The 25,595-nt window shown below is 46.8% G+C and overlaps 1 protein-coding gene across 1 annotated transcript in view; it reads right to left on the minus strand.

Moving 5' to 3' along the window:
• Positions 1-25,595, minus strand: part of LOC138566161 (amine sulfotransferase-like) — a 974,685-nt gene that overhangs the window by 714,074 nt on the left and 235,016 nt on the right. The window contains exon 5 of the mRNA XM_069643191.1: positions 21,427-21,553. Coding sequence (XP_069499292.1) covers positions 21,427-21,553 — 127 coding nt within the window. The remainder of the gene's footprint in view (positions 1-21,426; positions 21,554-25,595) is intronic.

The following is a 25,595-nucleotide window of genomic DNA, read 5'->3' on the forward strand; positions in this document are numbered from 1 at the left end:
TCTGTACTTCCGCTCTCTATATGGTAGAGGAGAGGCACAGAGGACCCCAGCTAAGATTCTCTATTTGGTAGCAATGGACGAGCAATCAAGGCCTAGCTTCTCAGGAGGTTGTGCGGGCTGGTTCTTAAGTACAGTGTAGTCCCCGAACTCCCACAAAGGAATGTCCACACACTGTATTGGTTAGAACACAGTCTTTATATAATCAATATTCAAGGTTATGTACACTTATCATAATAACGCACTTTGTACTCGGAAGTCAATAATGATAAATATATACAATTCTAAAGTGGTACCACCAAGGTTATCGAATCTCATTAAAGTGCATCAACTGTACAGTTAAAATGTCACACAGATCAATAACGAGGAAACCAGCAATAGAGATAGGCAGGAGCGTAAGATGGTTGAAACAATAGTCTTATTTCCTCCTATCAAGGTTTTACCCCCCCAATGTACCTGGTGGAGTAGAGTTCTCCGAAGATGAGTCGACCGATCCTTCTTGAGTGACCCCCTTTAAAGCAGGAGTCACGGATCGTCGAGAGGCGACGAGAACTTGGCGTTCGGTGACGGGGAATCTACGACCGTTCTTGAGTGTCCTCCCTTTAAAGCAAGAGTCACGGGTCGTCGAACGTCCACCAGTGAACAAGGTAGAACAGTGTCGATGAGGCGGCAGCTTCAATCCGAGCGGTGCTCGTCGCCAACAGAGCGTTAGCGTCCTGCAAGGAAGAGGCGTGCGAGGCACCTCGGTGATACTAGTTCTGCACCGCAAAGAGATGATGAAGAACTGTGGCCCAGCAAGGGCGTCGAGTCGTCGGCTTCTCTGTGGTCTTTAGGTGGCGGGAAACCCACCTGTGGATGCTCCTCGGCGCATCGACGGTCGGGCCTTCTCCAGCCGGATAAAAGCGGGTTACGATGCAGACGAGAGCATCCGTTGATCAGATGAAAGTTCTTAGGCAAACGGGAGCACAGCGGCTTCGGTCGACGATGGCGGTCGTCGACGGTAGCGGACAACGGTCCGGGCGCTTCTCTTGGAGTTCCATCGCAATCCCTGTGTCGGGTCGGCAGCCTGTCGAAGGTCTGTCTACCAGGGAGCGTTGGCAAAGATCAGCTGTGCACGATGGTCCCTCGTAGCTCGGGAAGAGGGCGCCTTACCAGGTCCTCTCTGTGTCAGTCCTTGAAGGCACAGCAGCTTTCAGATTGTGAAGGAGAGCAACAGCAATTCTTCTCGTCCAGCAGGGCTTCAAGATCAAGCTTCAGTTACTCCAGTTACTCGTCGTAGTGGACTTCAGCTTCTGAACACGATTCCTAGCAGTGAGAGGTCCCCAGATATATTGTTGATCTCCCATTCATTCCGCTGGGTCACACTCAAGCATCCAATCACGACTACGGCATTCATGCAGTCAGTCAGCCAATCAGGCACACAGTGCATTCAGGCCATCCTCCTCCCTCTCAGACACTCACAACAAGTTATGTGTATTGGGACAAGTACCGAGCCATTCAACACTACACACTGCATTCAGGCCAGTTTCGGGCAGGGCTGTCTCAGTCTTTGTCTCTCATGCCAGAAACCAGACAACCACAACAAGAAGTGCATATTGGTCACACACTCCATTCACCCAGGTCCCACCCACAGGAGGTACCCACAACATACAGTCACAGGGAAGGCTCCAGCTGGTCTGGCCGGGCCTTCAAAACAACACCATATATGGAACTTCCACCCAACAGCCAGTCAGGGGGAAGGGACAGAGTCAGGGCTTCCCAGGACTTTGGGAAAACAAGGTAATAGGCAATAGAAAGCAAGAGGCCACGGGGGCCATCTTGTTTCCTATCAGGAATTAACTGATCCCAATGGCAGGGCCTGGGTATCCCAAAATGGAGGATACTCAGGGCACCTGTCAAATTCAGCATGTTGCTGCCACCAGCCCATACCCTGCTCTGTGGGTCACCCACAGGTGCCCAAAAACATACACTAGGGGCACAGGGTTGTACCCCCCCACCCATGGGTGCCGTAAGGGTATCCCATGGGTCTGTTCACCAAACCAAAAGAGAGAGCTGCACCGCCAGGAGTCCCACCTGAACTCCTGCGCGGAAAACACGACAGAACACGCGATAAAACGCAGTAAAGGACAAGGATACGGAGGCCCTGTCCCTCTGAGGCATTTCCAGCATCACACCAACCACCTTTCACTAACCTGTAACTTTGTATTTGATACTTTTGGAGGTGGTCTCGGGAGGAGCCACCAGATATGGTTACTGAATGGGTGCACTAACACCTATAGAAAGGTTTATGTAGCTAACCTTACTAACCCATCCCGTCTCATGTTAGGTTTTCTGGGATTTAACTGCATTTTGCGATTTGTGTAAAGCGAATGTTACTTTGTTCATGCTGCAATCCCTGTCATTTGAATGCGTAATAAAGACAGTTGAGCTTTGCTCTATGGCTGGGCCTTCCATTCTTGGAGCAGGGGATTTCCAGGACCCAGTTCCTTTTGCCTGTACAACGGGAGGCTGCCAATTGTCCCCAGGACACGTTTACAGTACAATCAGGGCAAGTCAGGCATTCTGATATCATAAAAAGCTGAAATGTTGATGTGCCTTGTGGCCCCTCAAGAAGAAAGACAGAGGTTAACCAAAATAAATGACTTTACTGTGATATGACTTCCAGAGACACAATCCTCTGGTGCTGCTTCCGCCCTCAGAATTCCATCTGGATGAAAAGAGCTACCTGGCCATGCAACTCCAGAAGTGCCATCTAGGAATAGTGATTGGGAATATGCTGGTCGGTGACTGCTGTGTGGGGGATTGCCGCTGATTATGTAATATGATTCTGTACCCAGATACGTGCTTTGCGGGCCCTTAGCGATGAGATACCCAAGACCATCAGAACCTTCCCTTGGTACAGAGCTTGCTTACACAGTGCACGTGGCCACATGCCACCAATGCTTGTCCTTCTTGACATTTCACACTGTGAATTTGCATTGTGGGCTGAAACATGACCCACGCTTATCTGGTTGTATATGTCCCCTTCATATGGTTTGCAAAGCCTCTGGTGGTCGGGTGCGGTAGTGGGAAAAGTGCACCCAACGTTTGATTCCACCCTAGCACTCCATATTTGGAATCAATGAAGTCTTTCGTTAATGTGTTCATTTGTTGTGGCCCTTTTAGAAACACCAAAGAGTGAGAAAAAATGAAATCATTATACATTTCCCATGCCGCGAATACCATGTGTTGTTGGCCGGTTTGTGACGCATTTGGGCTTTTCTTCTTCTATGAAAACTTAGGAACAATGTGGATGGATTGTGGCTCATCCCTACACGTGATAAAAAAGAGGTGATAAAAAACCCACCAGTGAAAACTATACCTGAATTAACAAAATTAAATTAAAAAAAACAAATCACAGGCCCATGCATAACCCCAGTGTTATCTGAAAGAATTCAGAAAGTTACACAGGTTTACACTGGGCCTCATCACAAATCGCCCGGTATCGAAACAACGGTGGCAGTAAACCCGCTGCCACCGTTGTTTCCATGCCAGGCGATCACAACTCCTGCAGGCGGAGGCGTCAAACCCGCCAGGTCTGACCTGGCAGGTTTAACACCGCCCGCCTGCAGGCGGACGTGGAAACACCAGCACCATCACGAGATGGTGCCAGTGTTTCCATGATCCCCCTTCCCATTGAGTCCTACGGGACTCAATTTAGTAAATCTAGTAAATTCTTTAATGTGATATAGATTGAAAATAAATTCAAACTTTACACATAATACAAATTACATACATTAATATCAATTCCAACAAAACAAATCAGCAACAAGTGTACTATACCGACAAAGTGACAACAGAAACTAAAGTTCATTAAATACATTTAGATAAACAAAAGAATAATAAAAATAAATCATGTTAAAATGCAAGCGTATTACTATCCTTTCTCAGAGTTCTATATGTTCTTAACAACACATAAAAGGAGCATCATTCCAAAAGGCTCCTTATCTCAGAATCATGTGACAAATGAAATCAAATTTGGCAATAGACCTATTCCCACTCAAGGTGAGGTGTATATTCTTACATCTATCATTCACAACTGGTTACATCAGGGAGCCCAGACTTACTTCGATCTGTTGCCAGACATTATACAGTGCAATGAACAGGTGCATATTGCAGGTGTTAGTGCAATAAAGCCAAAATGATGTTTCACAGATGGTTAAAGGGTTATGTACAAATTCACCAAGATGTAATAATATTGTGGGGTTTAATATCTGACATTCAGTTAGGAGATGTTTGGCTGTCTCCATATGGTCTGGGAATTTGCGCAGGCGACATATTCGCTCTCTGGCCAGAATATTGTCCCTGGCTCCCAGGTTGCTCAACGTGGGCAGTTGTTCAAGTCTAAACAAGATGAGCCTTTTAGTAGGGCAAAGATACAGATATGCTTGCGGTTTCATAAAAGTATATAATCTGTATTTTACAAATTGGTAGGTCTTTAGTGTGCTCAGATGTGAGAAATTCTCAAGCCAATCCCATAAATCCACCTTTTTCCCAAGTGCGTTTGAAACTTCCTTGGTGAAGGTGGAAGTTTGCCCTCGTAAATGTCCAGCCTACGTCTACAAAGAATTTTGTCATGACTTTTAGTAGGGGTGACGTGGTATGTTTTTTAGACACTTCCTGATGAATCACAGACAATAAGGAATTGGTGAGACAGCTACTCATCTTGAGATAGAACCCTGCCCTCCTTTTTAGCACCAAGGCTTTCAGTGAAGGGAGGCCCAATTCAAGTCTAATCAGGGCCATCGGAACTCCCGGGGTCAACCCCAGTATCCGGCGCCAAAATTTGCCTTCCATCACTGGCAGCCATGCTAGATCAAAGGAGAGAAGGGACTCAAGGCCATATGGGATCATGGGGGCAAACACTTGAATATATAAGTGTTGTGTCCCCCACAGAGTAAAGCCACCCTGTTTATTAGTGATTGCAGATATAAGAGCAGTAGCTTGCATGGCCCTGGTTATACGTCCTTGTCTACAGTGTAGGTAGTCGCCATAGGGCTCAATATCCACTCCAAGATACCGGTAAGAGGGAGCCTACTGTATGTCATTTTGATGCACCATAAGGTTCACTCGGGATGCTCTCTTCCTGGTAAATCTAATCACCTTGGTCTTCTCTAGGTTAATTGTCAAGACGTTAATCCTAGCATAGTCCCATAGGGTGGAAGCGGAGCGTCGTAGTCCACTTATGGTGGTATCAAATACGACCAGGTCATCTGCATAGGCCAGGACTACACACGGTACCTCACCAATTTTAGGAGGGCAATTGTGGGCCTCAGCTAACACTGCAGGGATGACGTACACATACAGATTATAAATGAGGGGTGCTGTAATACATCCCTGTTTTACTCCCCTTTTTTGGATCACATTATTGGTCATACTGCCTTCGTGATTTAATCTAAGACGGGCAGAGGTGTTCTGGTGCAAGAGTCTCAGATAGTATAAGAGACCTATAGGGCAACCCATTGTTTCAAGTTTAGCCCATAATCTCGCTCTAGGAATAGAGTCGAAGGCTGCCTTGAAATCAATATACAGAGCATATAGTGGGGGCTTCCCCTTGCTAAGCGCACGTGTGCGAAGTATGTCCATCACCAGTAGATTATGTGCGGTGGAGAAGTCCCGTCGAAAAACCGCACTGGAATCTGCTAAGTATATTAGCCTCTTCTACCCATTTCTGCATTTCACTTAATAATAGTGAGGTGAAAAGTTTCCCTGTGCTGTCAAGCATAGAAAGAAGCCTTTAGTTATTCGGGTCAGTACGACTGCCCTTTTTAAAGACAGGAATGAGGATGGATGTTTGCCAGGTTGGGGGAATTATCCCCTGTGCTAAGATCTTTTTGAAAAGAAGGGAGAGTAGATCGGCCCAAAATACAGGGGTGTTCTTAATTGCTACATTAGCCAGCCCGTTAGGGCCAGGGGCTCTCGAAGACGTAAGAGTGCTTATCTTAGTCAGGATGGCCTCTGCTGAAACATCAAAAGGAGGAAGGGTAGGGGCCATATTCGGGATATACTAGAATACTCCATCTCCCCTGTATTACGGCCTAATAGGAATTTTACCCATACCTCCTCACCAATAGGGTTGGCTAATGGTCCTTTGACCTTCACTCTGTTCTCATTTAGGAGTGTCCAAATACTGCGAGAGTTCCTAGAACAGATAGTCTGCACTAGCCTTTGATATATATTGTTCCTCTCTACTCTTTTTATGTTTCTCGCAGTAGAGGACTCCCGCCAGGCTCTGGGTCTTAAGGCCCCAGATCTCTGCCCTCAGCCCTCTCTTGGCTTCCAAAATTCCCTTATTACAGGGAGATTTAATGCCCTCAGTTCTTATCATATACCCCATTTTAGCTGTGGCGTGTTTGCCTGAGAATCCCAGGATCCAATCTTCTATTTCATTTATGGTCATGAGATTGGAGTCAGGGAGACCCTCTGCTGCTGTGGGGTTAAGAGCTTCTGTGGCTGATCTTATATTCTTTTCAGACCAAACTATTCTTGATCCTGCACCATTGGTTTTAATACTGCCAATATTCGATTGAGCAGTGAGAGGGATTGGGAGGCGGAGTGAACAGTGAAGCGACGCATGATCGCTCCAATTATTCGCGGTCACATTCATATCAACGACTCTAAGCTGCATCACAGGACACATAAATATGTAGTCCAGAGTGCTAAATGATGTTCCATTTGACCACGTGTGCTTCCCAGGCCTGTCTCCAGAAGTACAGCCATTGATCATCGTAAGGTCCCAGTCATCGAACAATTGAAGCCAGCCCAATCCCTCAGTCTCCCCTTTTCCATGAGTCATTAGACAATTTGCACTAAGATTAGCATTTGAAGATAGCAGTGCATCACCTGTCATATGGCAATTAAAATCCCCCATCACAACCACCGCAATATTACCAGGCCTCAGGGACCAAGAGGAGAGTAGGTCTTGTAATGTCTCTTGTAAGAGTTCTCTCACTACCGCTCCCGGAGGGTTATACAAATTAATGAGAAGAAACCTACATAGGCCACCCTCCTCTTGTTACTCCACCTCTACCGCCACAAGATGGTCCTCTGACCCACACTGAATCCTTCGTGATATGACTGTGTTAACCACCCCTGTGAGTATGCCCCCATATGGAGGACCCTTACTGCCCCGTTTAGCAGATGATTGATATATAGCATAACCATCTAGCAGTAGAGGGTCCAATGACCAGGTCTCTTGAAGACAAATGCAACTATGATTCGACAATAGGTCTACAGAGCCCCCCGTCCACAAGAGATGAGAAAAGCCTTGACAGTTCCAGGTAAGAAATGAAAAACATCAACGGTCCTGTAGAGATCTCGAGAGGGCTTTCAAACGTGACTTAAGAACATGTTGTAATTCAATCAAGGCAAGGTTTTCCTTAGAACAGGCTTAGAACAGTTCGATTTGGAGACAGGAATGACCATGGACTCTGATTCAGAGCAGATATTCTCATACGGGTCCACATCAATATCAATGTCCACTGCTCTCAGTTCCTCTTTATATTTCCTAATCAATCTTGCTGTAGATAAAAAGGTGCAATGTAAAGCAGAGACATGGGAATTACGACCATTCAGAGGTTCAACAAACAGGAAATTGTCATATTTTAAGACACGAAGTTGGGGGCTACAATAGAGTCTCATTAGCAATTCAGAGCGCGCCAGCCAGGAATTTTTGCCACTCAAGTATAAATTCTTGATAAAGCAAATGCGATTCTCATTAGTGTCCCTGATTACGCTCTTCTGGTCAAGCAATACAGGGACAGATGATTCTCCCTCCATGGCTGACGCGAGGGATTGCTCTGGGCATATAGACAGACTCAGTACGGGGCCGTGCTCCAAATCCACCACAGAACCTTCATCTTAGTCCAGGCAGATGGACTTCTCTTCCGACTTCTTTTCTGGCACAAGCCAGTCTGTAACAAGCCCTTTATTCCTTGATGCCCGTGCAGCCGCTCTCGCAAGTCTTTTCCTGGCTTTTTTTGAGCGTGTATCTGGGGCAGACCGTGGCCCGACAATCGGAGGAGGGGCACTTATTTTAGATTTCTTATTTTTAAGCGCCTTCTTTGCCAGTCTGCGTTGTTTCCGTGAAGGGGGGGGCAAAGGGCTTTGTACTGACTCGTGATCATCTTCAAACTCCGATATTACATCCTCAACTACAACACTCATGAGAGATGTAGAAGGCTTTGCTGCCACCTCTACCATGTTTTCCTGATCTTCAATCCCCTCGGCTACATGCAAAGCAGTAGATAGATTAACTTCCGCTTCCTCACGAGAGAGATTCTTCAGATCTAATGCCCTAGTGAGGGTATTGGTATTTGTCAGGATACGACCTGACATTTGCAAAAGCATCTTAAGCGCAAATTGAATGGCAACAACCGATGATTGAAGCTCAGCTATCTCAGTTGAGCCCGGGTGCAGACAGATGTTATCCTCAGCCTCTTGTTCGGGCACATCCTCCATAGATGCCATTGCTAAATTAGGAGAAGCAGACAGGCGGTCATTGCTTCCAGCAGAATTATGCATACCAGGAGGAGTGCTTGTGGTGTTTTCATTCAAAGGCATTCTGCTACTAGTTTCCATCTGAGGTGTTTGTGACGACATTCCTCTCTGTATATTCGAACAGAGGTCTAAGAGGGAATTCTTGCCAATGTCGTCAAAATTGGTGGTATTTAGAGATATGCTGCTACTTGGACCGGGGGTGGCAATATCCTCCATGATAGTGGAATTTATTTCAGAAGGAGGATTCACGGGAAAGAACTCTGTGATGGCACCATGCACCACCGGTTTAGAGTGTTTTGCATTCTTCTTGGATTTAGTACCCTTCATACTGGTCTCCTTGCACTCCTTTATAGGTTGAGACTTAATTTTCCGCAAGTTATTCACACACTATCAGCCAAATGTTTACTTGTCAGGATAAAATAAGGCTTAAGTGTAGGATATAGTCCTGGACTTGTTCACACAGTGCCTATGTTCAAACGCCCCGGATCAAAGGCAAGTAGCCCACAGTCTCCGGGGCGTATTTACTGAGTCCAGTTCTCCTCAGACTCAGCCCCAAGTAGATGGTATATAAAAAGCACAGAGCTGTAAAGAGTAGACCAAAGCTATGCAGTCACTTTAAAGGCTTAAGCACCTTTCATATATTTAGAATACACTAATGAAGTGCTTATGACCGGTACATCCAAGTCAAGTTCTACGTGCCAATAAGGTGGAAGGACTGCCCCCCTTTACTCTCCCCTTATCTCACAGCTTAAGATCAGGGGGCAGGGAGTGCCGTAAAGCGGGTCATGCGACTCACGCCGCACCTCACTGCCACGTGCAGGCACTACAATACAGGAGGCCGCCTCAGCTCACAAAAGCTTACTATTAGGCCAGCCTACTATGTGCAGTGCTTGTTGTGCTTGCAACCTTTCCCGCTCGCTGCACACCTCTCCAGCACTTCACATCCCCAGAGGTACTAATAGCCCAGCATCAAGCTTCAGGCTTTCCCCTTTGCCGTCTGCCAAAGATGGACAATGCCAGTTACTCCACCACACGTGCAAACAGGGGAGAATCCTCTTCAGGCAGGCAGGGCAGGCAGGGCGGGCCAGGTGCACAAAGCTGCCGTACGCAACTCTGCTCCCCTCGCTTCTCTCTCTCGTTCCGACGCGTACCGGAGCGATCAGTGATCCACGATCAGAGGACAGAACCTCTGTGCGTGTGATTACGTGTCAAGCCGCACCTCAGTACTCTTTCAACGTACACCAGCAACAGAGGCCGCTTCCGACACTTCCATCACGAGATGGTGCTGGTGTTTCCATGATCCCCGTTCCCATTGAGTCCTATGGGACTCAATGGGAATCGGGATTAACAACATTCCGCCTCTGGAATTCCCGGGACACCGGGGTTGTAATGCCCTGGTATTTCCGGGAGTCACGGAGGCGGAATGGTAATACGAGTCCGGCAGTAACCAGGCGGTTTTACCGCCTCGGTTACCGCCAGACTCGTAATGAGGCCCACTGTCTTCTCTATGACATCAAATTGATATAGGAACACAAAACCAAGTCTATAGATTTGTTTACATTTTTAGGTTGCTGTTTCTGTGAAAAGTGTACTGAATACAATTCCTTTTCTTCCAATTTAAGTTCTTGGTTGTTCTGGAATGATTTTCAAAACCTGGAAACAGAGTTGTTCTACTTAACAGTTGATTGATTTTAATACCATTCTGCAGTGGGTTTGGGAGGTTTGTAAGATTGGAATGGATATCTTGTGGATGCACCTATGGTTTGAATGTGATGATCACACCTGCTTCCTGCTTATAGAATTGGAACAGAATGAACATGGGCCTGGTTTTCAATGACCAACGGCATAGAAATGCAAGTGTATTTTTTAGATAAAGTGAAATACAGGTACACAGTGGGCCTCATTACGAGTTCAGCGGGAAAGAAACTGTGTTTCCGTGATGGTGGTTCCACCGTTTACGGCAACGCATAGCGCCAGAATCAAGAGTGCATTAGGCCTTGTCGGAGGCGTGCATTCCGGAATGGCAGAAACGGTGGGTCCGGCATCATGGAAACACAAATGGAAAGGCCAAAATTCAGCTGCATGGCAACCAAGGGAGCCGATGCCCCGTTTCCGACATGTGCATGCCGGACACAGCGGTACCGGAAACACCGTTTCCAGAAGCACTGTGACCAGAAATAAAGTGATTGCCGGAACAGGAAACTGGCCGGCGGCCATCTTTAAAATCACAATACATTCCAATCGGCAGGTCCCAGTAGCCATCCACTCCTCCTGACTGCTGAATCACATCCCACAATATGACGTTTTGCAACCCTGAGACCCGCCAGCGCAAGCCGCGCTTCTGAGATGTGGAGCGAAACATGCTGACAGACACCATAGTCCAGCATGCTGTGGACCTGTTCTCAACAGACCAGTGTCGCAGAACACAGAAGAGGACGAAGGTGATCTGGGAGGAAGTGGCACTTAAGGTGTCAGCAGTAGGGACGACCCCACTCCCAGTAAAGCAGTGGGATGACATTTGCATGAGGGTCAGAAACCTTGTGTCCGCACACCACATGGGCACAGGTGGTGGACCATCCTCCCCGATCTGCATTGGGAGGAGAAGTGCAGCAGGGTGCTGCAAACAGAGGCGATCGAAGGAGTACATGCTGCAGAGGCCGGAGCCGGGAAACCCGTTGAGGCCGGTGAGTACACAAAGCCCCAATATAAACCCCACACCCGCCCACCCTGCCCCCCCATACTACTACTGCACTGAAATGGCTATATCACAGCCCACATCACTCAAATCAGAGCCAGAAGTATCATTGCCTCCCCTCCCCACCTTGTCAAAATGGTGCAAACCAAGTCACATGCCCTGTCATCCATGCAGGCTCCATTTCCAACCTCATGACAAGGCACCTCACAGCAAGTCTCATTCCGAGTGTGGTGGTCTAGCTACAAGAGTGCCGGTAAGCTTACTGGCACTCTTGTTTTTGGACTGCAACACTACGACTTTGCCTGCCAGTGCCGCTGCCCCCGACAGGTCTTACCCTGCCAGGTGCAGTGTCCTCGACAGTCAGAGATGCCATGGAAGCTTTGGCATCGTTAGCAATGGTGCTGGTGCTTCCGAGTCCCCATTCGCATGGATTCCTGTGGCATAGGTGGAATACATTCTGGTACCTGTAGTGCATGTGATGTGCCTGTCCATCTGTGCACAAGTTGTGATGGGGTGTGCTCCATTTGCTCATGCACCAAATGCCAGACATGTACTCCCACTCATGCAGCAATGCGTGTACATACGTGGCATAACGGACATGCACTGGTGACAGTGGACAGCCCCCACCCCTTCCACAGTGCACATTCTATGGTAGTTTGACTCTGCTGTGTTGTGCCATGTACCCTGGGAGAGTGGAGGTCCGCAGCACCAAGGAATTGTGCATGGATCCGGGGAAACATGGGCTCCAGTGGGTTATGAGTAGGTCTGCATCACACACAACCTGCACATTCAGAGAGTGGTACAGTTTTCTGTTTCGGTAAACTGCCTCATTGGCATGACTGGCCACCAGCTCAACATGCGTGCAGTCCAGCACTACCTATCACATTGGTCATGCCTGCCAGGGCATGGAACCACTTTAGTGGCATTCACCTGGGGTGGTGTTTTAAGGAGGATGATGTGGTCAGACACGTGCCGCAGGAGGGCATCGAGGACCTGTAAACAGGGTTGGGATAACCTGTGCAGCTCTGGTGTGTTGGAAGGTGCCGTGGCCAAGAAATGCAGCACTGATACTACCTTGAGCAAGGTGGGTAAGGCAGTCCTTATGTTGATTAGACTCTGGATGTCATCCTGGATTAAATCAACTATGAAGGTTATGGTCTCGCTGTCAAGCCGGTACAGGGTGTGGATCTGTGCAGGGCTCAGGTTCCAGGGCGTGGCCTTGAGTTTGGTATGAGGTGCGACCTGCCGGCCATTGTTCATGTGCATGGCCATCATCATCCTCATTCCACCTCCTCTGACTCTTCCAATTGAAGCTCTCATTGGATCCCTGCATGCAGGGCCCCCAGCTCATGACTGCCACTGCAGCTGCCAGCATAGTTGTGTTGGAGGGTATGTGGGTGTGGTCCTTTTGAGCTTTGACAGTGCTCATGGTGTGCAGCTGGGCTGATTATGGCCACCCGTGGCCTATTGCTACACACCTGAAACTGCTTTAGGGCTGATCCGCGGTGCGGGTGTTTCCAGCACAGTAATCGTGGTGGCACCAGCATTTTTGGAACTCAGAACGTGCCCTTACGACCGCCCTGCCATTGTTTCTGGCATGGCCTCTGGGTGCAACCACTGTTCGCGTTCACGGTGCTGCCGGTAACGGTAGCACCATGGGTCTCATTTGCAGGCACAGAGTTTCCGGCATCATGACTCGTAGTGTAGAAGTCTGGAAAGGGGTGCCGGTACGGTGCGACCAGCACAGCTGTTTCTTGACCACCACACTAGTATCTGGCAAGTTAATGGTTCAATCATCTTTCCATGCTCCATGTCTGTAATTTATTCTCGGTATCAGTGGCGCAGCAAAGATATGTTGTGCCTTTGCCCCAGGAGAGGCAGCACCATCTCTAGCTTAGTTATCATCACTGTTTGTATCCTGCACCAGAGGGGAAGTGAGGAATGCATGGCTTCATATTTTGCTCAACGTGAGTGGATGCCGTTTGCTCCTCTCCTCCTTCCCTCCCATGGGAAGAGAACTGAACCTCTCCCACTGTCACCAGACCAGAATGCGTCAACTCTTAATGCATCACGACATATAGTTTCATATCAAAGGGTGCGTTCTCATGACAGGCTTTGAATACTGCTGTGATCCCTGTGGTGTTGACTGGTTTCGTGTGTTGTTGGAGGGTCACAGATCTCGGAATGTTTCTGGCTCTTTTGTAAGTGTCTCTGATGATTCTCTGCGGATATCCCCTTGCTGCCAATTGTTCCTTTAGGAGGCTGGACTGTGTGATGTATGTGGGGGTCTGGCTGCACAGCCTGCGATATCTTAAGAATTGTCCGAAAGGCATGTTGTCTCTGAGTGCTCTAGGGTGGTAGCTAGAGTAGCATAAAAGGGAATTTGTCGGTAGATTTTTTGTACACACATGAGACTAGTCCCCCATTATGGGCTGAGATTGCAAGGTCCAACAAAATGTATAGATTGCTTATCTTTTTCTAATGTGAACTGAAGGTGTGGATTCAGTGAGTTCAGCCAGGCGTGGAAGGACACCAGGTCCAATAATGTCCCTTTGAAGATTATGAAAAAATCATCTATGTATCTCCGCCATATGCCAAGATTGGCGACAAAAGGGTTGGTGGCTGGGTAGATGTGATCTTGTTCAAAGAGGTCGACATATAAGTTTGCTAGGCTGGGGGCAAAAGTGGCTCCCATCGCAGTGCCGGATATCTGTTGGTAATAGGTATTTTGAAACAGAAAATAGTTTTTGGTCAATGCAATCTCTGCCAGTTGGTGGATGAAGATGGGCGGCACGCCATGTAATTCGATGCCAGAATGTAGTAACCTGCTCAGCATGTTCAAAGTCTCTTGTTGAGGGATCCGAGTGTACAGAGACTCGATGTCGATAGTGACTAGCCATTCTAGTTGTGGATCATACTGCAAGGTGTCTAGTAGGTTCAGCATATGGGTGGAGTCTTTTACATAGCTAGTCATTTTCGGAATCTGGTCCTTTATGAAAAAATCAACAAATTGAGAGAGTGGTTCTAGGATTGAGCCAATGCCGGACACAATGGGGCGTCCGGGTGGTGGCACGATGCCCTTGTGGATTTTAGGTAAGGCATACATTGCCGGAATGCGAGGGTGAGGCGGGGAGAGGAAAGCAGCCTCACGGGCGCTGATGTAACCTTCGGCCTCTGCTTCATAGATGATAGGAGCTATTGTTTCCTGAAGGGAGAGTGTGGGGTCCATGTGGAGCATTTTGTAGCTGGTGTTATCACTCAGAAGGGTGTTAACCATGTTGATATAGTTGGTGGTGTCCATGATGACAATGGCTCCCCCTTTGTCAGCCGGCTTTATGGTGATGTGTGGATTTCCAGCTAAATCAGAAAGGGCTGTCAGTTGGGGTTTAGTACAGTTATTGTTGATAAATGGAATAGTCCGCTCGAACTCTGCTATTTTCTTAAGCAGTGTTTGTTCGAAGGTAATTGATTCTGGAGTGTTGGTACAGTGTGGAGGGAAGAATTGTGAAGGTGGGCGTAGGCCTGTAGCGTCAGTATCTTCAATGGTCTCGTTAATGAAGTACTGTTTCAGTCTTATTTTTCGCATCAGTTGTGTGCATTCGACCCGCGTTTGGAAAGGGTCGTACCGTGCTGTAGGGATGAAGGATAGACCCTTCTGTAGAATTTCTTGTTCTGCACTGGTCAATAAATGCGTGGACTGGTTGACAATCAATGAGGGAGCAGTGCTGGTATGTTGCCTTGGCCTCTGCTGCGGGTGACTATCGTGGGCAGCGGGTGATTCTGCCATCGTGCCCGGTGCTGACCTCTCCCTCGTGGGCCTAAAAAAGGAACCGCGGGGGGGGTTTCTTGATTTTGACCACCGAATTGTACACGCCTCTTGTTCCAGTTTTTATTGGCCGAGCTGTTGCTAGAGTTGCTGCTCGAGCTGTTCCAAGAGCGGTTAGCGTTACCTCGTTGGAGGATTTGGAAACATAGTTGTGCAGCGTCTCGTCTGGATTGTTTCGCCTCTTCTGAAAAATATTCTTCCCCTACATAGGGGTACACTCTCACATGCGTGAATGCTGTAAGGTCTTTTTTCAGTTTTGTAATTTTTCGGCTCAGGGTGTTTTCCTTGAATTCTTTAAGTGTGGTGTCCAGTAGACTTAGTTTTGCTGTGTAAATATCTATGGCTATTTTGGTTTTCAAAAGGTCACTTTTGTCGTTCAGTTCTCGTACTAGGTTGTCTGTGATTGTTTTAGCGGTATTAATGATAAGTACCAACCAGTCACGTGTACATTTGTTGGCAATGAAGGACCAATCTTTTCTAAACTGTAAATTGTCCAAAAAATATGTGGTTCGATGCGGATGATGAGACCATTTGGTGCTGCATGTGCCCTTAGATATTCGGTCATCAATGCTCCATGCAGTTCCGTGCGAATGATTTTCTTTCTCAAAGCTTCGATCTCGTTTCATTCATCGTTATTGCTGATGTTCTGTGGGGTAAGGTCAATGCCTAATAATGAGGGTTTGGCAAGAATCCCGTCGACCAGTTCTTCCGCAAAGGCAAGGAAATGTCCTTCGGCCATTGGGCAAAGGGATGTGAAAAACAGGGGGGGGGAAAGAGGGGGGTGCTGATGAGAGTACTGAAACACACCGTAGTGTTGAGTAACAACTGGAAAGAGGGAGGGTGGCCTTCCTCTTATTAAATTTGAGTTAATCAAACCCAGCAACTGGGACAGTTGCGCGAAGAGAGTATAACAACAAACAGGGTATGTTGTTGGGGTAAGAAACCAAGGAAGGGCACGGACAAGCCGTTGGATTCCTTTTAACCGTTAAATATGGATCAAGCGTGGTAGCACAAAAACAACGGTTTTGTAGGAAATAATGTTTTAATGCTTGAAAAATCTGAGGCAAAAAGCTGGAGGTGTGTATCCTCTAACTCGTAAGTGCAAGGCGTTACAGGAGGGTAGTAAATCCAAAGGGGTTAGTGCTTCACTGTCCAGGACTGGGGATTAGATTCTGGAGCTGTGAGGTGGTCGTCCGATCTGGATCGGGTTAGCTGTTCATATTCTGTGTTCTGTATAGTTTCTTTAATGGTTCCCGTGGGTAACAAAGGATCACAGATATTTGCCGCTTGGAAATGCACAGATTAAAAAGAATTCTTTGGCCAAGGGGCCAAGTGTTGAGGGGAGGCTCTTCTAAAATTTCACACTCATACCATCTGGGAGTGTGCTGGAGCAGTTGTTTAAGCAATATCTTATTCCTTTCGATTGAGATATTTGTTATAGGTCATGAGAGCCCTCATGACCTGTAGGGTCGACCGGTTTCAATGGCTAATGATACTGGAGCCATCTTCTTCAGGACCGTTGTTCAAAACAAGGGGTGAATCCAGAGGTTTCAGAGTGTCTGAAACAAGGACAAACGCTGTAATGTAGGGATAAAGGAAGGGTGGGGGGAGAGAAACAATTGTAGAGCATGAAGACTCATGGGTATAGTAATTGTATCCTTGACAAGCAGTAATTGCTAGACACCTTACCCAAAGAGGGAGAGGTCAGCACCGGGCACGATGGCAGAATCACCCGCCGCCCACGATAGTCACCCGCAGCAGAGGCCAAGCCAACATACCAGCACTGCTCCCTCATTGATTGTCAACCAGTCCACGCATTTATTGACCAGTGCAGAACAAGAAATTCTACAGAAGGGTCTATCCTTCATCCCTACAGCACGGTACGACCCTTTCCAAACGCGGGTCGAATGCACACAACTGATGCGAAAAATAAGACTGAAACAGTACTTCATTAACGAGACCATTGAAGATACTGACGCTACAGGCCTACGCCCACCTTCACAATTCTTCCCTCCACACTGTACCAACACTCCAGAATCAATTACCTTCGAACAAGCACTGCTTAAGAAAATAGCAGAGTTATAGCGGACTATTCCATTTATCAACAATAACTGTACTAAACCCCAACTGACAGCCCTTTCTGATTTAGCTGGAAATCCAGACATCACCATAAAGCCGGCTGACAAAGGGGGAGCCATTGTCATCATGGACACCACCAACTATATCAACATGGTTAACACCCTTCTGAGTGATAACACCAGCTACAAAATGCTCCGCATGGACCCCACACTCTCCCTTCAGGAAACAATAGCTCCTATCATCTATGAAGCAGAGGCCGAAGGTTACATCAGCGCCCGTGAGTCTGCTTTCCTCTCCCCGCCTCACCCTCGCATTCCGACAATGTATGCCTTACCTAAAATCCACAAGGGCATCGTGCCACCACCCGGACACCCCATTGTGTCCGGCATTGGCTCAATCCTAGAACCACTCTCTCAATTTGTTGATTTTTTCATAAAGGACCAGATTCCGAAATGACTAGCTATGTAAAAGACTTCACCCATATGCTGAACCTACTAGACACCTTGCAGTATGATCCACAACTAGAATGGCTAGTCACTATCGACATCGAGTCTCTGTACACTCGGATCCCTCAACAAGAGACTTTGAACATGCTGAGCAGGTTACTACATTCTGGCATCGAATTACATGGCGTGCCGCCCACCTTCATCCACCAACTGGCAGAGATTGCATTGACCAAAAACTATTTTCTGTTTCAAAATACCTATTACAAACAGATATCCGGCACTGCGATGGGAGCCACTTTTGCCCCCAGCCTAGCAAACTTATATGTCGACCTCTTTGATCACATCTACCCAGCCACCAACCCTTTTGTCGCCAATCTTGGCATATGGCGGAGATGCATAGATGATATTTTCATAATCTTCAAAGGGACATTATTGGACCTGGTGTCCTTCCACGCCTGGCTGAACTCACTGAATCCACACCTTCAGTTCACATTAGAAAAAGATAAGCAATCTATACATTTTTTGGACCTTGCAATCTCAGCCCATAATGCGGGACTAGTCTCAAGTGTGTACAAAAAATCTACCGACAGAAATTCTCTTTTATGCTACTCTAGCTACCACCCTAGAGCACTCAGAGACAACCTGCCTTTCGGACAATTCTTAAGATATCGCAGGCTGTGCAGCCAGACCCCCACATACATCACACAGTCCAGCCTCCTAAGGGAACAATTGGCAGCAAGGGGATATCCCCAGAGAATCATCAGAGACACTTACAAAGGAGCCAGAAACATTCCGAGATCTGTGACCCTCCAACAACACACAAAACCAGTCAACACCACAGGGTTCACAGCAGTATTCAGTTACTCGCCCCTCCTCAACAAGATCAAACAAGAAGTCAAGAAGCTATGGCCGATCTTGAACACAGGAGACACTACCATCCCCATACCCCGTTTCGCCCTCAAAAGACGAAAGAACTTGCGAGATAAAGTGGTAAAAACACTAACACCCATCACTCTACCCACAGGACCCAATCAGCGCACCCTCTGGAATACAGTACCAGCCAGAGGACATGCACCCTGTGGCAACTGCTCCATGTGCCCCCAGACATCACGCACGACAGAGATCGACATAGGATGGCAGACACCTTGGAGGCAAATGACATTGACCAATTGCAATTCCAAAGGAGTGATTTACATGATCACATGCCCCTGTGCCCTTAGATACATTGGCATGACTGCCAGGGCAGTTCGGATACGCATGGTAGAACATAGGTCATGTATACGTACCAACAAACTCACTGCTCCCCTAGTCCAACATTTTACAGCTGAAGGACACACAGCTGACTCATTTAAATGGACCATCATAGAAAGGGTCACACCCCCTGTGAGAGGGGGCAACTTTAACAATATTCTCTTTAGAAGGGAACAGCAGTGGATTTACAAACTCAACACATGCTCTAAAGGACTCAACGAAAACATCCAGTGGCACGATCTAGCAGTGCTACCATAGACAGTCTGGAATATAGGCCTTGTCCAGCTCACATCTCTTCCATGAGGGTCCGTCTGTGTGATTGCGCACATCACACACACCCCTCCCCTTTTTGGGTTCTCCTGCCACATTGACATCCCTTTGCTTGGCTGTTTCTGGCCCCCCTCCAGTGCCCCGCACCGGGCCCCTTTTTAGATTTACCCCCCACGCCCCCCCTAGCCACCCCCCCCTCCCCCCCTGTCCATCCCACCCAGCCAGTAGCGATTTAAAATGTGCACCCAGCCCCCGGGCACTTTTTGCAACTGGAGCCCCATACAGCATCCAGCAGCTGTTTACACGTGTTTTTCGGCACTATTCACGGGCGATCGTGCACGTCTTCCCTGTGTGGACCTTCACCGCTCCACACAAGACGTGGCCACGACGCCCGCTGACGTCATTTTGACGCGAGATGAGTGCGCGCTTCTCCTTTGTTTTTAGAGGCGGTTGGCCTTGCTCCGACACTGCGCTCATTCCGAGCTGCACCATTGAAACGAGCAGACGACTCTACGGAGACGCTTACCAGGTACTGTCCTTGCCTCCTCTGTACCACAGAACAGCCTGTTGCTACCAGCACCTTTGCTAAGCCCCTTTTTTTGACAGAACCCTCTCTCTGCCTTCCAGAGCCACCGATCAGACAGCGACAGTCCTCCTGCAGCACATCCAGCCTGCACAGAGGTACCCTCGACCACATGTAGTCATTCCTCTTTCCTTCCCAGCACATCCAGCCACCGGATTATCACCTCCCCCTTCCCTGTTCACACCCCCTGCCCGCTCTGATGAGTCACTGTTTTTGACACCGGTGATCAGGCACCTCAATCCTCCTGCAACCTTGCACCTCCAATTTATTTGGGTTTGAGTCACACTGTTCCTCTTACTCTTTGGGTAAGGTGTCTAGCAATTACTGCTTGTCAAGGATACAATTACTATACCCATGAGTCTTAATGCTATACAATTGTTTCTCTCCCCCCACCCTTCCTGTATCCCTACATTACAGCATTTGTCCTTTTTCAGACACTCTGAAACCTCTGGATTCACCCCTTGTTTTGAACAACGGTCCTGAAGTAGATGGCTCCAATATCATTAGCCATTGAAACCGGTCGACCCTACAGGTCATGAGGGCTCTCATGACCTATAACAAATATCTCAATCGAAAGGAATAAGATATTGCGTAAACAACTGCTCCTGCACACTCCCAGATGGTATGAGTGTGAAATTTTAGAAGAGCCTCCCCTCAACACTTGGCCCTTTGGCCAAAGAATTCTTTTTAATCTGTGCATTTCCAAGCGGCAAATATCTGTGATTCTTTGTTACCCACGGGAACCATTAAATTAACTATACAGAACACAGAGTATGAACAGCTAACCCGATCCAGATCGGACGACCACCTCACAGCTCCAGAATCTAATCCCCAGTCCTGGACAGTGAAGCACTAACCCCTTTGGATTTGCTACCCTCCTGTAACGCCTTGCACTTACGAGTTAGAGGATACACACCTCCAGCTTTTTGCCTCAGATTTTTCAAGCATTAAAACATTATTTCCTACAAAACCGTTGTTTTTGTGCTACCACGCTTGATCCATATTTAACGGTTAAAAGGAATCCAACGGCTTGTCCGTGCCCTTCCTTGGTTTCTTACCCCAACAACATACCCTGTTTGTTGTTATGCGTTCTCATGACAGACAGAGTGACACGTCTTCTGATTTGCCACACATAGCTTGTTCAGTTTGCACAGCTTCACAGTTTACAGGAACTGGTGTGGCCGTGGTGAAACTCCCACATACTATACAGAGCTTGCCGCCTCTATCCCCTGTGTGTTTGGGAGTCTCAGCCATGTTAAGAATAACTTGAGGTATACGCCCAACCAAGCCCCTCCCTCAATTGATCGCTACGTTCTGCACCCTCATGCAGCGCCTGTCACTCAAATTAGTGCCATTGATTCACAGATCTTCCAGACATAATCATGTGTGTTTGTCATGTGTGTCCTTCTTTCACAGCAACGTCTAACTAAATAAAAAGCTCAATTGCAGTTCTAATTCCAACTCTGTTATAATTCAAATGATAGCCTTCTTCTGATTAAAAAGAGGTCTACTGTAAAGCTAGTTGAATGTATTTATAATCTATCTCTAATTACATTTGAACACTACTCTTATGCAGTTTCCTTACTTACAAAAACATCAAAACGTTTTCTCAAGCAAGCCAGTTTCAGCGGCAATAGCTTGAGAAGTTCTGTTAACTGAATGCAATATTTGAAAGAATATTAATTATGCAAAATGTCAACAAAGTTGCTTTTATTTACTCATTTAAAAAATGAAACGTTACCTTCCCCTTTTAAGAATTTTTCCATGAAGTGCTCAAAATTTGGTGATGGTATCAATGCTTTGCAGATAAATTCAAAGTAGTAAAATGAAACCATAACATCTTTGGGATTTCTGACAATGTAGATCACCTATAATAACATAGATTAGAATGTGAACAAAAGCAAATATTTCCATTCTTCATTCTTATGACAGTACATTTTTATCCTCCATTTTGAAACCATTTCATTCATATGCCGGCTGATCTGGATTTTCATCACAACAATGTCAAGTAGCATGACCTGAAAATACTGTCAAACATAACCTTCCATTCATGGTAAATAATGGGCCAATCAAAGTTTAGTTCTGCAAACATTGTGGAGGATCTGTTTGAAAATGTTGCAGGAGAAAGCTGGCAATTGCATCTGATTCACCAAGACTGATGGCACTGTGACCTATGTGTGCACCTCCTCATTGACATTGGAATTCCCACTCTTGAAAGAAACAACCGCATAATCAGGCACAAAAATACACCCCTAAGCGCGCAGTTTAGAGTTGCCTTCACATACAATGGTAGTGTAGCATCCTCTAAATAAACATGGCTAAAGGGACATTTGCTGAGTTCCCCCTCACATGCGTCTATAAACAGTCCACATGAGGTTGTAAACCACCCTTTTCCATCATCCAGACTCTAGAATGTTCTTTCGCTGAACCCATGGGGGATTTCCATAAAGGCTTAAAACCTGACCCTCTCTCGACCTACACCGTTCCTACATCAGTGACAAAAGGCCAACTCGATGGAAGAACCCCTGTAATACTAATAAATATTATAATAATGACAGTGACAATGTCCATATTTATGAACATGCTCATTTAGTCAACTTAAGTGCGAACAGGATATTATTCTCTCGACTCTCGACCAAAACATCATGGGCCTCATTACACGGTATGCAGTAACCAACCATGGCGCTATTACCACCATGGTTGCCGCCGGTATTTTACCGTGTCCGCCTTGGTGGATGGCGGAATTACCGGCCTACTCCAAGGTGAGCGGGGCCGGTAATTCCCCATTCACCAAGGCTCTTCCCCATTCCCATTTTTACCCCCAAAGGGCTCAATGGGAATGGGGAAGGAGGTAATTACGGTATCACAAATTGCGGTACTGTAATTAGCACCAAGGTCCCTTTGCGGGCCAGTTCCTTAACGGCTGGTAAAACCAGCTGTTGAGGTTGGGTCCGGCAAAGGGACCTGTTAGTAAGGCGGTAAGGGATTACCGGTACCGGTGCCCTTACCGGTACTGGTAAACCCTTACCGTATACCGTGTAATGAGGCCCCATGTCTTATTTTGGGCTGGGCACATTCGAGTGGGAATTCTCAACTCAGTTCTGCCTGCCAAGTAACAGGGACTGGAATGCTAATGTTTGCAGCTCTCATTTAACTGGGATAACCCAACAATTGCTAAGAGTGCTGTCTGTCTTGTTCGAAGGTAGCTGGCTCGCTGTGCACCACTGTGGTGGTGTCAGAGTAGTTGTATGACTGAAGAATGAAGCAGAACCATAGCAGCACAAGTACTAATGATCCCCCCTACTATTTCAGTGTGTGACCCCTGCGGTAAGTCACTGCAGCTATGGCACAGTTCTGGACAGATAGTATACACATGGTGATATGGTGACTGACCACTGGTGAGAGGGTGGCAGTAGAGGCCTTCTGCGTTTATCTCTGCCTGTGATGATGTGGAATATGGCATCAAACATATGTGGTGCGGAACATGGCACCAGGATTTTCCCAGCACACAGTTTTCCTGCACAGCGTGCAAGTGGTGGGATGCTGTAATTCTAAGTGTGAGTATACTTTGGATTTTCTTCGTTGGCCAAGATATGTCCTACTATGCTCCCCTGGTCATGGAGGAGGTGTTGGTAGAAGATGAGGTGAGACTGCCACACACTGACATTTTGCACGTTTACATCTTCCATGCTGTGATTGAAAGACCCTGTGCAAAGTTGGAAGCAGTGTCTTTCCCTGCTGTCACAGTAATTGTGGTGTTATCCTCCTCCATCTCCTTCTTGGTTTCCAATATCATGCGTTGTGGCCTGGACTTTGACTATTCTGAGACTCATCAGTGGATTTCGATGGTGGTGTTGGGGAGACAAGGATCTTTCCATAGCTTGCTCCTCTACTCTTATGTGATGTTTTCCTCAGGACAATAGCAGATACACTCTGCTACTCATCTTCCCCTTTTGCTCCAGAAGCAGTTGTCCGAACAACAACTGTCTACTTCTGTTCCTCACGACGCTGCAATGCCCGTGTATGTGCATGATACGGGGCCGCAAGTGCCACTGCTCAATGCAAAACGCATCACTTCAGTTTCCCACTCACATTTCAGGCATCCCAAAAACACACAGCAACTGATGTGGCTGATGTAAAAACCTGTTATGATCACCTCCAGAGTTGCAGGTTTGGGATCAGGTATTCAGGGCAGGAAGAGATATTGGTGTAGATGAGTGGGGGCTAGATGGGTATTAGCATGACATTCCTCAGAACCAAAGTTACAATGGGCTCCCATAGAGATCCAATGGTTTACCATTTCCCTTAAAATGGCCGCCCTGCGGGTCACTGCCTAAGTAGCTATTGAGAACTAGTAGTTGGGCATGGAGGACTATAAAAGCCCCGCCCCTGCAGTAAAATGCGCTTTGCATTAGTTCAGCTGACAACGGTGTAACACTACCGCCGCTCAGCTCACAGACCTGTAAGACAATAGAAAAAGTCATGTTATGAACTTGTTAAGTTAACCGAAGTACCACAGATCTAAGTTTTCAATGTACCTGGTTTTCTGAGGTAGCAGTCCTCCGACAGGTGACTTCATTTTCCATAGTTCCGCAGTTCAGTCAGCAATCTTCTTCCACAGCCGCGGCTTCATTGTGAAATCCTCCGACCTACGAAAACCTGCAAGACAAGATACAATAGTTAATGAAAGAACTTTTAAGACATTTGTAGCGAGTGAAAGTAAAACTGCACACTTACGTACCTGAAGCTCCGACAACCTTTTTCAAGCAATCCAAAGCCTTTGCGCGTCATTCCAAACTTCACGCTCACACTTACCTGAAGTGAAGACTTCATGTTTCTTCTTCAACAACGCCCTTGCTCTTTAAGTGAAACATTTCTCTTCAGCAAACCTGCAAAAGAAAAAGAGAGTTGTTAAAACTGCCTGAGGAGAGAGCTCTCTCACCATAGAACCTTTTTTCTCTCATAGACTTCAACACCCAACTGTCTAAAACTAAAGATCCCTCTAAGAATTTAGACACTTACCTTCAGAAGCCTTTTCATCATTTCCCCGCCTGAGTTCTTCTTGAGCCTCACCACCAACGTGCCCCTGCATGAAAGCAGGATGGAGAGCTCCCTAATATCAAAGCACAGGTGAGGAGGATAACAGGGCATATAGAAACATTAAGGGAGTCAGCTGGGTGGGAAAAAAGGGGAGTCATAGTATAGTAATCACATAATATTAATTCCAGTTCCCCTCCTATTTTTCTCCCTTTTGTGATAGGGGAAATTCCATTTTTCTTTTTTAAACTTGTTTTTATTGACTTTTTTTAAACATAACATTACAACCAAGAATCTCCCTTAACTCCCCCGCACTCCTTCCAGAAGGATCTATGGTTGTCTCTGATGCTCCATATCTATGCATATTTCTCTATTTGAACATGTCCAGCAATCATATTTTGTGAGTGCACCATTGTGCCATATAGTCACTCTGTAAATAGTCTAGAACCGAACTCCAGTCCGTTCCGAATTTCTGGTGATCCCCTTGTACGTTATATGTAATGCGTTCCATCGCTATATGTGACCACACTCTTTGTATCCAGTCTACCATCGTAGGAGGAGTTTTCTGCTTCCACCTTTGGGCTATTGCCAACCATGCTGCTATGAGGAGGCCCATAACATTGCGTCTCTGTATCTTTGTTAGCATTCTGATTGAATTTCAGCCACATTAGCAGCAAGCCTTCTTTTATCGGGAAACCGAAGGTTAGTTCGCTTGTATTGAGCCACGTTAGGAATATTCTTTATTTACTCTAAGATTAAGATAAATAATTAAGACGCAATATTTATGTTTTACCGATAATGTGAAGTCAATCCAATTTTCTTAAACCTACAGAAGGGCGCATTAAGCCCGAAACGTGTAGTTAAATGATAGGA

Source organism: Ambystoma mexicanum, chromosome 2p, assembly GCF_040938575.1.
Source record: "Ambystoma mexicanum isolate Mex_15411 chromosome 2p, UKY_AmexF1_1, whole genome shotgun sequence".
NCBI classification, from domain to species: Eukaryota; Metazoa; Chordata; class Amphibia; order Caudata; family Ambystomatidae; genus Ambystoma; species Ambystoma mexicanum.